Here is a 17,372-nt window from a genome sequence, read left to right on the forward strand (position 1 = left end):
ATGTATTTTATTCATGAGATTTATTTCTTAATTTCTCTTTCAGATAGTTTGTTAGTGTATAAAAATGCAACTGATTTTTGTATTTTGATTTTGTATCCTGCAGCTTTACTGGGTACATTGATTAGTTCTAACAGTTTTTTGGTGGAATCTTTAGGTTTTCCCTTTATAATATGTCATCTACAAGCAGAAAAAATTTTACTTTTTTCTTTCTGGGGCCCTTCATTTCTTTTTCATACCTAATTGCTCAGGCTAGGTCTTTCAATACTATGTTAATTAGAAGTGTCGAGAATGGGCATCCTGTCATGTTCCTGATCTTGAAGAAAAGCTCTTAACTTTACTCCATTGCTGTGATGTTAGCTGTGGGCTCATCATCTATGGCCTTTATTATCTTGAGGTATATTTCTTCTGTATGTAATTTGTTGAGTTTTTTATCCTGAAAGGATGTCAGTTTTTCAAATGTTCTTTCTGCACCTGTTGAGATGATCATATGATTTTTATCCCTCACTCCATTAATATGGTATCACTTTTTTTGGGGGTGCATATTGAATCATTCTTGCACCAGGGATAAGTCCCATTTGATCAGGGTGCACGATCCTTTTATTATGCTGTTGAATTTGGTTTGCTTGTATTTTTTAGGATTTTTACATCTATGTTCATCAGTGATATTGGTCTGTACATTTCTATTCATGCAGTATCCTTATCTGGTTTTGGTATTAGGATAATGTAGGTCCTGTCAAGTGAATTTAGGTGTGTGCCTTCCTCTTCAAATTTTTTGAAGACTTTGAGAAGGATAGCATTAATTCTTCTTTAAATGTTTGATAAAATTCACCAGTGAGACCATCTGGTCCTGGGCTTTTCTGTGTTGGAAGATTTTTAAATTACTGAATTAATCCTACTAGTTACAGGTTTTTCTGATTTTCTGTTTCTTCATAATTAAGTTTTAGAAGTTTGTATGTTCCTAGGAATTTACTCATTTCTTGTAGGTTACACAATTTGGGAGCATTTGATTGTTCATAGTAGTCTCTTGTGATCCTTTGTATTTCTGTGGTATTAGTTGTAATGTAACCTCTCATTTCTGATTTTATTTATGTAGTCTTCACTCTTTTTCTAGTTAATTTAGTTAAGGGTTTATTAGTTTTGTTTATCTCTTCACAAAGCAGCTCTTAGTTTCATTGTTTTCTGTTATTTTTCTAGTCTCTGTTTCATTTATTTCTGCTTTGATCTTTGTTAATTTTTCCTTCTGCTAACTTTGGACTTACTTTTTCTTTTTTTTTAAAAATATATCTTTATTGATTTCTGAGAGAGGAAAGGAGAGGGAGAGAGAGAGAGACAGAAACATCAATGATGAGAGAGTCATTGATGGAGCCCACAACCCGGGCATGTGCCCTGACCGGAAATTGAACCCTGATCCCCTGGATCCTAGGTCAACGCTCAACCGCTGAGCCACACCCGGCTGGGCTGGACTTACTTTTTCTTATTTTAGTTCCTTGTGATATAAAGTTAAATTGTTTGAGATCTTTCTTGTTTCTTTATGTAGGTATCTATTACTGTGAACTTGCCTCTTAGACCTGCTTTTGTTGCATCTGATAAGTTTTGGTATGCTGTTTCCATTTTCATTTTTCTCTTGATTTCTTCTTTGATCCATGGGTTGTTAAGGCATATGTTCTTTAATATTCAAATATTTGTGAATTTTCCAGCTTTACTCTTGTTATTAATTTCTAGTTTTATACCATATTTTCAGAAAAGATACTTGATATGATTTCATTCTTTGTGAATTAGTTAAGACTTGCTTTATGACCAGTCCTAGGATCCATCCTGGAAAACTTTCCATGTGCATTTCAGAAGAATGTATATTCTGCTGCTATTGGATGAAATATTGTGTGTATGCCTTTTAGGTTCATTTGACTTAAAGATAGTTCAAGCCCATTATGTTCTTTTGATTTTCTTGTTGGATGCTGTATCCATGGTTGGAAGTGAGACAACAAAGTCCCCTGCATTGCTGTCTATTTCTGCCTTTAGATCTGTTAATATTTGCTTAATATTTTTAGGTGCTCTGATGTTAGGTGCATATATATATATTTTTAAATTTTATTTATTTATTTTGGGGTGCATATGTTTTTACAATGTTTATATCCTCGTGATGAATTGATTTCTTTTTCATTTTATAATAATCTTTGTTTCTCGTTGCAGCTTTTGACCTAAAGCATATTTTGTTTGATATAAGTATAGCTCTTGGTTTTCATTTGCATTGAATATCTTTTTCCATCTCTTTACCTTGAGCTTATATGTGAACTTAAAACTGAAGTGAATCGCTAGTAGACAGTGTATAGTTGGGTCTTATTTTTATCCATTCAGCCACTTTATGTCTTTTTATTGGAGAATTTAAATCATTTACATTAAAGTAATTTTTAATAGATAAAGACTTACTATTGCCATCTTATTGTTTTCTGGCTGTTTCATAGTTCCTTTTCTTCTTTCTTCCTCTTTTGCTGTCTTCCCTTGTAATATGACAGTTTTCTGTAGTGTTATGCTTTAATACTATAGAATGTTATTTTTTTTATCTTTTGTATATCTATGATAAGTTTTCTTTGTGGTTACCATGAGGCTTACATAAAACATAGTTATAACAGTCTATTTTAAACTTAAAACAACTTAACCTTGCATACAAAAACTTGTACCTTTTTACTGTCTTTCCTCCACATTTTGTTTTTTATTTCACAGTGCACATGTTTTTATATTGTGTATCCATTAAGAAATTATATACTTATTTTAATAGTTTGGTCTTTAACCTTTATACTAGAGTTAAGTGATTTATACACCATCATTACAGTATTAGAGTATTTTGAATTTGATGATATACTTACCTTTACCAGTGAGTTTCATATTTTTATGTTTTCAGGTTACTAATTATTGTTCTTTCATTTCACTTTGGAGAACTCACTTTAGCATTTCTAGTAAGGCAGATCTAGTGGTAATGAACTAACTGAGCTTTTGTCCGTTTGGGAAATTCTTTATTTCTCCATTTCTAAAGGACAGCTTTGCCGGATTAAGTATGTTTAATTGGCTTATTTTTCTCTTTCAGCCTTTTGATTATATCATCTCACTCTCTCCTGAACTGCAAGTTTCTGCAAAAAAAAAAAAATCTGTTGGTAGTCTAATGGGTTCCCTTGTATGGGAGAAACTTTTTTTTTTCTCTCTAGGAAGAATTTTTTTCTACAGAGTGAGTAACACATAAATAAAAGTAGAGCCTGACGTGCTGTGCTTTCTCACACTGCCTTCCCTCTGGCCAGCTTGCTTATCTGCTTGTTGAAGCATCTACTTAGTCTTCAGGGTCCACTGCATGGAAATTTGTTTTAATAACACCATAAACACAACTGCATGTTGTGCATGTTGAACTAGCTTCCATCGGAAGAGAAAAAGTCAAAATTTCATAGGCAGCTAGGAAAACCCATTTCTGATCTTGAGTGAAAAGCTTTCTTTCTTTGCCCTGATAGTTACTTTGAATAGTACAATATCTTCCACAAGGCCTGGTCAGTAGGTGTTTGGGGTAATGAATATTCTAATTTCTGCCTTTGATAGCCAGTAATTCTTTAGTATTATTTAGCCCTTAGTAAGTAAACACTAAGCCCTGTGTGTCACCTACTGAAAACAAGATCCTAAATGTCACCACTGTCTTCAAGGATTTCACTATCCAAAGGGGGAAATAGAAACGCAGTAAACAAAAATGTAATGTGTAAGCACTATAAGAGTGGTGTGATCACTCCACCCCTGAGGAGTGTGTGTTTATGTTTCTAACATCCCAGCAGTTTTACCACTCTTAAAATGTTTGTGTTGGGTTGGGGTTCATGGTTGATCTGTGTTTTAGAAGTTAGCTGTGTTGTGTTAACTGTTTAATGTTTTCAGGAAGAGGCATTATTTCACCTTCATTTTATCCCAAGGAACACATTAATGAGGTATTTTGTCAAAAGTAGCAGCAGTTTTTGAGGGCTTATTATGTGCAGGATGCCGAGCTGTGTGTAAGGGGCATGCAGAGTTATAAAGCACAGTTCCTCCTTTGAAAAGCAGAGTCTTTGGGAGAAGTAACATTTAGAGAGAGGACAAATACAATGCAGAAGCAACTTAAATTTCTGCAGGGTTCTATAGTTTTTAATGTGCCTTCACATTTATTCTTTTTTTTTTTTTTTAAATATATCTGTATTGATTTTAGAGAGAGGAAAAGAGGGTGAGAGAGAGAGATAGAAACATCAATGATGAGAGAGTCATTGATCAGCTGCCTAGCCCGCAACCCGGGCATGTGCCCTGACCGGGAATCGAACCCCGATCGCCTGGATCCTAGGTCGATGCTCAACCGCTGAGCCACACCCAGCTGGGCCACGTTTATTCTTTATAATAAACCTGTTGGGCAGGTTATTGGAAATACTGATTTTATGAATATGAAAATTTAGTGGCTTTCCACAATTACACAGCTGTGTGCCAGAGACAACACTTGAAGCCACCTGACTTTAATCTGCAGCTCCTCTTACCTTGACTCAGTAAAAACTGACTAGTTCACATGGAAATCAGAGGAAAAGTCTTTTTTTTTTTAATTTTTAAATTTTATTTTTGTTTAAAATATTACAGATGTCCCTTTTTCTCCCCAGTGACCCGTTCCACCCCGTCCCATTCCCCTCACCAGTCCCTGTCCCCACCATTGTCCGTGTCCTTGGGTTGTGCATATATGCATATAAATTCTTTGGTTACTCTCCCCCTCCACCCACCCGCCCTCCTCCATCCCTCTGACAGTCGTCAGTCTGATCCATGCTTCCATGTCATTGAATCTATTCTGTTCATCAGTTTATTAAGTTCTTTAGATTCCACGTATAAGCGAGATCATGTGATGTGTGTCTTTCTCTGCCTGGCTTATTTCACTTAGCATAATATTCTCCAGCTCCATCCATACTGTCCCAAAGGGTACGAGATCCTTCTTCTTTACAGCTGCGTAGTATTCCATGGTGTAAATGTCTCACAGCTTTTTTATCCACTCATCTACTGATGGGCACTTGGGCTGTTTCCAGATCTTAGCTATTGTAAACTGTGCTGCTATGAACATCGGGGTGCATATATTCTGTCTGATGAATGTTTCAGGATTCTTAGGATACATTCCTAGGAGTGGAATCACTGGGTCAAAAGGCAGCTCCATTTCTAATTTTTTGAGGAACCTCCCTACTGTTTTCCATCATGGTTGCACCAGTCTGCATTTCCACCAGCAGTGTCCCAGGGCTCCCCTTTCTCCACACCCTCGCCAGCACATGTCGTTTGTTGATTTGTTGATGGCAGCCATTCTGAAAGGTGTGAAGTGATACCTCATTGTGGTTTTAATTTGCATCTCTCTGATAATTAGCGATGTTGTGTCTCATGTGTCTCTTGCCCATCTGTATGTCCTCTTTGGAGAAGTGTCTATTCAAGTCCTTTGCCCATTTCTTAATTGGATTGTTTGCCTTCCTCTTGCTGAGTGATATGAGTTCTTTGTACACTTTGGAAATTAGCCCCTTATCAGATACATCCTTGGCAAATATGTTTTCCTAGACCGTGGGGTTCCTTTGTATTTTGAGGCGAGGAAAAGTCTTAATGAGCCCTGTCCAGACACCAAAGAGTACATCAGGATTTGGAGTGCAGAGAAGAAATGGTGTCTGGGCTGGGCCAAGACCAAATGCTGAGCAGAGAGCAAAAATATGAAAGTTGGAGTTGAGAAAAACCCAAGAAACAGAATCCAAAGGGAAATCTGAGGAGAGAGCTCTTAGGGATTTTGTGAAGAGAAAGAGTGGGAAACCTGAGAATTTGTGAGGGCAGCTTTTAGCCCAGCCCAGTTGTAAAGTCTCTTTAGAAACCTAGTCCCTTCCCTGCTGGTCTTCCAGGCAGATGGCATTCTGATTCTAAATTTTAACAGGATTAGTAAGGTGCAAGGATGCTTATTTGTATTTTGCATGAATTACACAGTCATATGTTATAGTTTATACATGGCTGGTCTTATTTCAGATATTTTATTTCCAAGGTTTGTATTTTAGAACCTTACTTTCTGAACATTGTATGTTGACGAAATGTTCTGTATCTGCTACATTTCAAGTGCTTGGTAGACACATGTGGCTAGTGGCCACCATATTGGAGAGAATGGTAAACATAAATTTCTTTTTTAAAAATGTTTTTTAAAGTAATACATGCACATGTAAAAACATTCAGAGTGTTTAGAAAGTAAAAAATGAAAAGTAGAAGTATCTTCCCCTGTCTTTCCCTCAACCTCTATCTCTTTCTTCAGTGATAGTCACTATTAAAACTCTTGTTTCCATTCAGAAAAAAAAAATATCTACCATAATTTTATATGTATATGCTTTTTATAAATCACAAACATTGATTATACTAGGTATGCTGTTTTACATCTTTTCAAAAAATGAAAACTTTGACATCTTGGTGCAGCAATACATTTAGCTCTAATTCTCTGTTTTAAAGGATTTTTTTGTTAGGAAATGGAATTTATTCATTACATATTCTAGGCTTTTACGTTGTTTCTTTTTTTTCTTTTTTGCTGTTCAAATAATGCTATAACATGTACATGGCCATTGTTTTGTATGTTTGTAAGGAAGATTCCCAGTAGTGCAATTGCTGGATGGTCCTTCATGACAAGCGCTGTTTCTAAGCAAGGAGGGAGTAGAGAACCTGGTGTGGGGGTGGGGCATAAACAACAGACTGGTAGAAAAGGGAGCCAGAGGTAAAATGAGGGTAAAACACTTTGGCTGTGAGACAAAATAATAAATATTTGTATCAACATTCTCAAAGGTAGCCTTTAAGTTTATTCAGTACCATCCCTGCTGGAAGTACTGAACAAAAATGTTTTAAATGCCAACGTATTTTATTGCAAATATAGATATTTATGTATATACTATATGTATATATGTATATACTGCTCTTGTGTTTAGTTTTATTATAAAGATATTGCATATTTATTATATACAGGTTGGAAAATGTAAGAAAGTATAAAGCAGAAAACAAATTTCACCCATACTCAGAGAAAACCAACATTAATACTTTAATCACCTTTTTCTGTGTTTGGGTTTTTGCATCGCTGAGACCATATTGTATATACACGTGTTTGTATCTAAACTTTCCCATGCTCATCATCTCAATCTTGTTGATTTTCTTTTATTACTCTTTGCCTGCTTTGTTTTTTTAGGTAATAGAAACCTAACATTGTTTTGGAATGAATTTGGATACCAGAATAACAGGGACATGGAGAGGTCTTTAGAGTCTGTTCAGTATCAAAGGAGACAAGCCATGGCCATCCCGTTCATCATTCAATGTGGTGAGTGTTGAATTCCATTTTAATTAGCAATCATTTACTGAGCTTCTAAATATACAGGTCACTGTGTCCCTAAATGGGGTGAGGGAGACAGAGGTGGTGGGTAAAACCTGATATATATATATATATATATATATATATATATATATATATATATCTTTATTGATTTCAGAGAGAGGAAAGGAGAGGGAGAGAGAGAGATAAAAACATCAATGATGAGAGAGTCACTGATTGCCCGCCCCCCACCCCCCAACTGGGGATCGAGCCCGCAACCCAGGCATGTACCCTGACCGGGAATCGAACCCCGATCGCCTGGATCCCAGGTCACCGCTCAACCGCTGAGCCACACCCGGCTGGGCTAAAACCTGATTCTTACTTGCAGTGAGGTTAGGGTCTAGGAGAAAGGTTAAGATAAGCGTGAAAATAATTATAATAGATGTGAAATTCAGATAAATGATGTAAAAGAGGCACAAAGTTCTTGGAAGGTTCCAGGGGGAAGAGGAGGAAGTTGAGGCAAGGCTTCATGAGAGAAGTAGCCTTTGCCATGATCTTTTAAAACAAAATTTTGATAGGTAGAGATATAACAGGACATATATGTTAATATCAGGTATACATTCAGCTAAAACTTCAGGGATGGAATAATAGAAACAGTCATCTTTCTATTTTTAATAACTAGTACTGTGTTAAATATATAATTGGTACTTAGTAATTGACTACTGAATGAATGATGAATAAATAAAAAATATATATATTAGGTTGAATAAACATGTTAGAGGGCCTTGAATGCCAGGATAGGGAGTTTTTACTTTGATAAGCAATGGAGAGGCGTTGGACATTATTCAGTAGGAGAGTAACATCACTGAGGCATTGAGTACTTATTGTGTTCCTCTGCTACATCTTCTGGCTACTATATAAAGGGTTAGAGAATTAAAGATCTCTCTACTATCTGCAAGGAATCTGCTGTCCAGTGAGGGAGCCAAGCAAACAAAAAGTACACTGTAGTGTGTAAAACGTTGTAGTTATTTACACAGTGCCAGCCGCATACCTCCCTAACCTTGAGCCTCGGGTGGTCCAAAGAAGACCTAACTGGTCAGATGTGTTCAAGGTACTGCCAGAATCCAGTCTCCAGTACTATGGAGCTATGTGAAATTGGGCGAATCCTTTAAGTTCTCTAAGTCTCAGTTTCCTTATGTATAGCATGAGGTTACTATTTATAGCTACATCATACAGTTTTGTGCAAAAAAATGTAATAACACACGTAAAGTTTTTTAAGTGCCTAGCATTGCGTATTAGGGTTCTTCAGAGAAACTGAACCAATAGAATGGATGGGTGGCTGGATGGCTGGATGGGTATATATATAATGATAGATAGATATAAATTAGAGAGAATTGGCTCACATGATTATGGAGGCTAACAAGTCCTAAGATCTTCAGTTAGCAAGCTGGCGACCCAGGAGAGCATTGGTTTAATTCCAGTTTGAGCCTGAAGGCCTTTGAACCAAGAGACCCAATGATGTAGTTCCAGGCTAAATGCTGACAAGCTCAGTGCCCAGGAAGAACTATGTTTTAATTTGAGTCTGAAGGCAGGAAAAAGCTAATGTCCCAGCTCCAGACAGCCATGAAGAAGTTCCCTTTTCCTCTCTAGACGGTCAGCCTTTTTTTGTTTTATTTAGGCCTCCCACTGATTGGATGAGGTCCACCCACATTAGGGAGGACAATCTGCTTTACTCAGTCTACCAATTCAAATGTTAATCTCATTCAAAACACCCTCACAGACATACTCAGAATAAAGTTTGACCTACTGTATGGGCACCCCAAGGCCCAGTCAAGTTGACATAAAATTAATCATCACAGATAATGTCTGGCAATGTTGGTTTCCTATCATTATTGTTATGTATTTTAATCCCCAGTAACCTTTTAGGTAAGTACTAATATTAACCTCTTATTACAGATGATGATCCTTAAACATAGAGACATAATCTGCCCAAGATCATAGACATAGTAAGTGGTGGAGCTGTCAGGTTTTTAGCCACTGTGCATGCTGCCTCCATCGAAGATGAACAGAGAGAAGTGTTTTGCCTAAGAGCCATCGGCAATGTGTCTGGAAGGAATTCAGGATTAAAGTTAAAAATAGCCTAACGAGAGTGGGGTACCTTGGTCCTAAAAGCAAGGAGGGACTGAAAGGGAGAAATGGACAAAGAAGTCAAAGAAAATGGGAAAGTCAAGTGATTGGAAGTCTTCATGTGGTTTAAGAAGAGGTGGAGAGGGGGCTATGACTTAAATTTTTTTGGCTGAAAGTAACAGAAACCAATTGGAAAGAACTTAAGCAATAATAATAATAATAATAAATAGTAATGTATTGGTAGTTTCCTAAGGTAGCTCATAGAATCCTAGACTAGTTGTGCTATCAAGTGTAACGGTATACGACCAAGGACTTACTGGCCTTTGGCTCGAAAGATACCTCATACTTTTGGTATAAGCAAACTGACATTGTGATGGATTGACTTCTGATTGTGATCTTTCTTGTGTGTGATTTTGTTTTGATTATCAGATCTTTGTCTTAAATGGAGAGTCTTGCCTCCCTCTACTGATTATCAGGAAAAAGAGCTTTTGGACATCTGGATTTGTGCCAACAATCCTAACCTCTTGGAAAACAGGTAGTTTTTGATAGTTTTCTAAAATTCTTTATCCATTTTTAATTCCTAAAATACATGTGTATGAAACTGGAAATGTCAGGTATAGATACACTTCAGCTGTCGTCCCCTAGAACTCTTTCTAGCACGTTGCTATCTATGGAAAGATATTTCATTAGTGTGCTTTGCCATCAAGATAAAAGAGACCTGGGTGTAATGATTTGCAAACATTGGGGCCTACAGTCTCTACTTTCACTGGTGGAGACTATAACCAGTGTTTAAGAGTTCTGCCTTTCAATTCATTTTCATACATCACAGCACCTTATCCTTCAGGAGTTTTATCCAGAAGGTGTCTCCAGGGGGACTAAACTATTAGACCATGTGCTTTTTCTGTTTAAGTCATATATTGATTTCATTGCTTTGTGCTCTTGGAGGAAGAAGTTCAGACTAAAACAGGAAAAAGACTTATTAAATATTGATGATTGTCAGTGTTATTACAAGCCCTTTTAGACTTACATTCTTTTTCTTGGGGGAGGTGGAAGAGCTAGTATACCCCTTTAATAAAGGCATCCTTAAGTCAAACATTGGTTTTCCATGGAGTTTGCTCTTAGTCCTTTCACCTACTTAAGTCAATATTGCTAACACAGATATGAGAGTAATAGCTCTTGTTGGATTATTTTTATCCAGCCTCCCCCCAAATAAAATTTGCTTCAGACCCCAACATAATGAAATAGATAAATGCAGAACTGTTCTGATTGGAATTGACGGTTGGTAATCTAGGGGCCAAAGGCATTCATCTATTTCACACTTGTGTTCCCTACTCTCTGCAAAGCCTAGAGCTCCAGGGAGCATACTTATAAAACACTAATCTGCCCAGCCCGCATGGCTCAGCAGTTGAGCATCAACCTATGATCCAGGAGATTGAGGTTTGATTCCCGGTCAGGGCACATGGCCAGGTTTCGGGCTTGATCCCCAGCAGGAGGCAGCCCATCAATGACTTTCTCATCATTGATGTTTCTGTCTCTCTCCCTCTCCCTTCCTCTGTCTCTGGAATCAGTAAAAATATATTTAAAAACAAACAAGCACACACACTGATCTGGTCTCACTTCATTTTAGAGAAGTGAAAAATGAAGCCCAATGGGTGCTAAGAAACCTGTTCATGAAGCCCCCAGCCAAGGTCTTTTGATTCCTGACCTGATTTCAACCCTAACTTGGAACTTAACTATCTCCCAAATAGGAATAAAGTGTTGGCTTAGTTTCACTATTAAGTCTGATACGTAGTGTTTTCATTGTCAAGTGTCATTTTTATCAAAGTTGTTTAATAGAAGTTTGTTGTTTTAAGTTTCTGTATGGAAAGACCTGTGCTTGAAAATGTAAATAAAGTTGACCCAAGCACCCAACCCTCAAAAAAAAAAAAAAGTTAATAACATTGATCACTTTTGTGAGCTAAGAACTTTTCATACAGCTTAGTATAGTGTTTTAGAGCTCAGCTCATACCCTGGAGCCAAACAGCTTGGGCTTGACTCTTAGCTCCCTTAGCTGTGAAGCCTTGGACAAGTGTCCAGTCTCTTTTTAACTCAGCTTTCCATCACCTAGAATGGGGTTTAATAATAGTATCTTTTGCATCTTTTTCTGGGTCTAGCTGAACCTCTTGTAAAGGTCAATCTGCTATGTCCCTGGTCACTGGGAGCTCCTTGATAACAAGCCATGAGAATTTTGGCTCCTCTCCACAGATCCAACCGTAGAACCAGGAATCTGTCCTCTACAGCTTCTTGATGAGTGGCGATGCCATCACTGAGCACTGTTTTAAAGCTGCATTAATTCTCTCTTTTGCACATCGAAACAGTGCCACTTGTGACAACAGGCAAGATAAATTTAGCCATGTTGACAGAAAACTGATGGACCTTGAAAGCTTAAAATGCAAAAAGTCTTTTTATATTTATAATTTCTTCTCAAGTCCTTGATTCTTTAAATATATGGACATAATTTTGGCCATCTTTATTTTATTTCTACTGAAAAGGTTATGACAAAAATATGCTTAAAGTGATAGTAAGAAATTTAAAGGAGATGTAAAGAAAAAATTCCTGATTACAGAGGCAGTTACCTAAGAGTTGACCCTTCCTTTATGGGAGATCGTTGACAGCAGGTGCGATCAGTGATTTCCAGGGGAGGAGACGTTGATCTGACGACCTCTTGCTCAGTCCCGATTCAGTATCGTAGGATGGGCTGTGCGTACTTTGAGAATATGCACAAAATAGATGACTGTTGGACAAAACCCTGATATATCTGTGCATTGGCTCTGGATAGAATCACATAAAGTGTGTGTGCTGAAGTGATGAGAAGTGGAGTATAGTTATTTATTAGGCAACATTTGATGAATGGAAGGACAGAGTAAGGGGTGAAAAGTGGCATTGTCTGTATTTACAGAAAATCTAGTTTATTGTTAGTTGTTAATTGACAGTAGTCAGCAGGGTTAATGGCATTGAACAGATTTGAATAAACAGTGTGTGTAACCAGAACTTTGGTAGGAAACCTAATAGCAGCTCTCTTTTACAAAGCAGTTACGTATGTTACCTCATTTCATCTTTACAATAAACCTGTGAGCTTTCTGTGCTTCTCAGAAGAGAAAATGGGAGGCTAAGAGAGGTCCAGCGACTTGCCCAGGATGCCTCCCTAGAGCTGAAACTTGAAGCCAGGCACTTTGAGGCAAAACCTGTACTCTTTCCTCCTTACCACACCGGCTCTTTGAAGGCATCCTTTACGTTGGAGAAAGCTCCAGGCCAGTACCTTATGCTGATAAAAGACACCGTTTTACAAATGGCAGTATCAGAGTGGGTGACTCGGGCAGGGTACAGTGGCGCCATCCTTTTTAGACCTCCGAACCCCCCTTTTTGTTTCCCACTTTAAGCATAGAGGGAGGTTAGACATTTTTGTCACAGTCCCCAAGAAACAGATAGCAGTACGCTTCTATTACATGCGTGCTGTGTTTATCTGCAGTGAAAATCAGATTCACCAGCAGAGTAAAAAAATATGACTGTCACTTGGCTGAACCAAAAAAGGCTGAATTTTGAAAAGGATGTCAGAAAATATCTATGGATTGAATTGCATATTAAAATTTAATTTGTTTTAAAAAATCTTTGAAGACGATTTAATGGATCTCACTTTCATAAAATTCTCTTTTCTGAATAAAAAGTTAATGCTGCCACGAGGTTCTTTTCTCCCATGAAATAGAAACCTTATAGGTACCGCCCCACAGGTGCCTTCATCTCAACACCACAGGTGGCTACATATATAGTAGGTGTCCCCTGATTTGTTTATCTACCACTTTTCTTTGAAAATAACAATAACAACAAATTACCATATGTGGCTGGAATTAAGTGTGTGTGTGTGTGTGTGTGTGTGTTTTCACAGTAGTACTTGGATTTTATTGTAGTTCTCTATTGGTTAGGGCAAGAAAAATGTAAACTGCAGCTCCCCAAAAATAAGGAAATTGTGGGTTTGATCTGTTTCACTTTCCCGTCACTGTTTCAGATGGGAGAAGGCCCTCTCTCTCTTCTCAACCTCCTCCCCCTCCTCGCCTAACATTTAAGAGCCCCTGTGTAAGGCAGGCTCTGAGAATTGACCTTAACATTTTGACCTTGACCGCATATCCCCAGCCGTGAATCAAAGCCATGCCCAGTGGGAGTTGAGCCTCTTAACCTTGCCAAGCCTCGATACCAAGGTGAACAATACCATCTCTCAATTTTTCAACCGTTTGGCTAGCTCAGCTCTCAGAATATAGCCACAAAACCAAAAGTGGGGGGAAAAAAGGCCTCAAACCTTTCAAATGATATGTCCCAAAAGTCGTTAGCATTTTATGTAGCCGCAACAAGGGAAGCCCTCATTCACAGCCTGTTTATTGTCATTTACACACAATTCTACACGTTAACCCACGAGTGATTAGAAACAGTACATCAGTGAGGTCGAGAAGCAGAGTGATCACCAGAATCAGATCCACTAACAGCAGGGACAGAAGGCTGTTGCAGCAGGGGTGTCATTGGGGGGTTATTTGATGAAGGAATCTGCTGCGCCCCAAGTCTATCAGTGAGTGCATTGCATCACCGTAGTTACCGGTTGACACAGTGATCCTGAGTCATCCTACATAGGGTCCATGTGTTTCAGAAGCTGTGGACAGACATGGATTTCTATCCCCAATGTTTTGGGGAAAAATGTTCAGCAGTAATAAGATAAGCTTTAATTATCTAAAAACATTTTTGTAAAAGGCCTCATTTCATGATAATTCACGATAAATGAAGCATTAGTAAATAATGAACAGTTTTCATTCTGGTAAATATATAGCACCTTTCACATTTTCCATTAAGCTGTTTTTCCCCCCATTAAGCTCTTTTTCATGCAAATTGGAGATTTAAGGTCAAGTGTTACTTAAAGTCATCAATACGAAGCTATTCCCTTATATTCAAATTTTGGGTCTAAGAGAGTGAGTCCTTGTAGAAGTAAATAATCTTTTACAGACAGTAAATAGTTTCATGTTTCCTCCTGATGTTGTTATCTCCTGTGCTTGATTGTGAAGTTGTCATAAGGCGGAACGCTTGCCTCCCATCCCCCTGGGCACCATGAGCACAGTATCACCGTCAAAAAATGAGAAAGATAAACGACTTCAGGAGTCAGTGCAAAGGTATCAGAATCAACTGGCAGAACAGCAGCTGCAGGTAAGCAGTTATTAGTTCTTTCCAAAATCTACCCTCATGCTTGAACTGTTGGTTTCATGTGTGCAAACTGACTAATGCGGTTTATCCAGGTAAAATGTGCAGCCCCTTTTGTCACCTCCTTTTAATTTTGGATCTAAGGACTGTTCTAGAGGTGAGCACAAGTTCTCCAGGGGCCCAGAGAGTTCTTAGAAAATACTACACATGTGATATCTAAGTCCAACTACACAGCAGAGCATGTGAGGAACAGGGGAATTTATTTCCATTCTGTGAATGCATGTAGAGCCTCGTAGAGGTCAGCCAGCACTTCTAAGGTCACGGGGTCAAGACTGGGACACTGGTACGCATGACTCCCAAGGTTAGGCTCTTTTGAACTTATTAAGCTGCTTCTTCAAGGGCGGATTTCTTTTAGGTAAAGAGTTGTTCTTTAAAAAAAAAAAAGTTAGCCTGTTAATACAGAAACTCAGATTCATATTTAATTGTTAAGAAAATTCAATGAATAAAACATTACCATCAGTAGATGTAGGTAACCATGACAATTTCAAATGAAAGAAAATTTACGGAAATATTGTTTTAATCTCTGATCTAATAAAGTCATTAGATCTCCGTTTCCTTTATGGATTTAGCACCCAAATTCAACATTTTTTAATAGTATATCATGTCAGCTTTCTCAAATAGAACTTGAAAAGTCAGCAGCTTACGTCTAGATGTCAGGACATAAAATGCTCATTCAAATAGAAAACTCTTTTGCAAAGAGGGAGTTAAGAGCCCCCTGGACTTAATGCTTATTGTAATGTATTCCTGGGCTTTTGGAAGATAAGCTTTCTTTTCTGTCCCAGTTTTTGCTTTTTTTCCTTTCCACCTTGCTAGGGATTTGGCACCCAAATCACCTACACCTGGGTTCACAGCCAAAGAAACCCGACCCTCCCCTTTAGCCTGAAGTCTCAGGGTTTCTTTAGGGAAAATACTGAGAGTCACTGTGGGAACACATTCTCCTCTGCATTCCCCGTCTCCCTAAAAGCGACTCAGCTTTCTACAATTTTATTTTTATTTATTTATTTATTTTTAAATTTTATTTTTGTTTGAAATATTACAGATGTCCCTTTTTCTCCCCAATGACCCGTTCCACCTCTACAATTTTAGAGCCTCTAGTTGTTGGTTTAATCACAGGTCCGAAGTAAAGAAAGGTATCACAGCCTGCGGTTATGTTCATGAACAGGTAGGTGAAGTCAGATCTTCCCCATGTGGAACGTCTTACTTTGTTCTGTTTCTTAGTTTGTTGACCACTTCTGGTAGCTCTGTGAAGGCATTCACCACACCGGGATTTGATTTTAGCTGTTGGATTTTTTTCCTATAAAGGCCTGAGCTGGCCCTTGGAAGTACTAGTGCCCATCACGAAGCCTTAATTACCTTCGAGTGTGTTTAGGATTGGGTGTTTTGTTCATTAGTGAGGGAGAGGCTTTGGTGGTCGCTGGTGGAGTAACAGATTTGGGCCATCCACTCTGCTTAGTCTTTCTTTTTTGTTAGTTGACTTTTTCATAAAAAGTTGAGCCAGGTTTATAGAGTCAGTCTGTTTCTAATACAAACGAAGAAGTTTAGCGGTACTCAAGTAGAAACCTGCTTCCACCGGGTCACAGGACATGGACTCCTCGCCGTCCCCTGGCCCCTCTCTGTGAAAATCGGGCTGGCATCTCAGTATCAGGAAACAGGCAGCTACCCCCTGAGGACGGCCTGCCCGCCTCCTGCTCGCCCACCTGCTTCCCACCACCAGCGCCCACTCATCCATTGACCAGGCCTGTGGGGCAGGTATGAAAATGAACCAAACTTCCACACCCCATTTCTTACTCTCTTGCGGTTCAACTTGAATGACAGGCATCCTGATCTAAAAGAGTGAAGAGTTGACTAGGTAAATCAAAGACCTTTTTGCATCTTAGATTCTGTGGTTGTGGGCTTTTTGTCACTGACAACCGGGAGGGATAGAACAACGGCAAGGTAATATTATGGTCCTAGGGTCAGAAGTCAGCAGCGACAGCCTCTCCTCCTCCCCTCATATACCCTGGTGTGCAGAGTGACCAAGTCTAACTTCTAAGAGCACCACCCACAGGACACCCTGGTTAGAGAACATGGCAATGAGTTAGAAAACGATTCTGATAAAAGGGGCATTCCAATGATTGGATCTGTTCTTCTAGGAGAACATGAAGTAGCTGGGTCCAGAGCTGTCATTTCAACAGATGGTGTCTTATAAACCCCCCACCGCATCCCAGCTCGTTGCATCACTTATAACAACCGAGGGAAGTGAAGCTCAAAGGAGTTAAGTAACTTGAATCATCACACTCCTTTAGATGGTGGAGTTGGAACTTGTTTCCTTTGTGCCTCGTTCTAGCACTGATCTCATACTCTCACAGGACAAATACAAACAGATGGACCTGAGAGCCTTTACAAAGGCAAGAGACTGCATATTGCAAGTCATATTTGTTAAGGGAAATACGTAAGTTGTCCCTAATAAACCTAATAGGAGCTCTCAGATTCAAGATGGACTTGATAAGCTGTGTCAGCAGCCAAGACCCTCTTTATAACTTGTGCTTCTGAAACAGCCCATTCCACCCCCTTTCTCCTTTGTGAGTAAATGAACAAGTAATCGGCTCCTAACTGCGCGTTTCAGCTCTTTCCTCAGGACCTGCTGTTTTCTGTACTGAGTGACAAG

At 38.6% G+C, this 17,372-nt stretch overlaps 1 protein-coding gene across 1 annotated transcript in view; it reads left to right on the forward strand.

The window, feature by feature from the left end:
* The window catches only part of MORC1 (MORC family CW-type zinc finger 1), a gene marked incomplete at its 5' end in the record, with an annotated part of 137,846 nt that overhangs the window by 65,633 nt on the left and 54,841 nt on the right, over positions 1–17,372 (forward strand). Inside the window, 3 exons of the mRNA XM_081138323.1 lie at positions 7,205–7,333; positions 9,881–9,986; positions 14,533–14,671. Of these exons, the coding sequence (XP_080994449.1) occupies positions 7,205–7,333; positions 9,881–9,986; positions 14,533–14,671 (374 nt within the window). The remainder of the gene's footprint in view (positions 1–7,204; positions 7,334–9,880; positions 9,987–14,532; positions 14,672–17,372) is intronic.

Source organism: Miniopterus schreibersii (assembly GCF_964146895.1).
Source record: "Miniopterus schreibersii genome assembly, chromosome: 5".
NCBI classification, from domain to species: domain Eukaryota; kingdom Metazoa; phylum Chordata; class Mammalia; order Chiroptera; family Miniopteridae; genus Miniopterus; species Miniopterus schreibersii.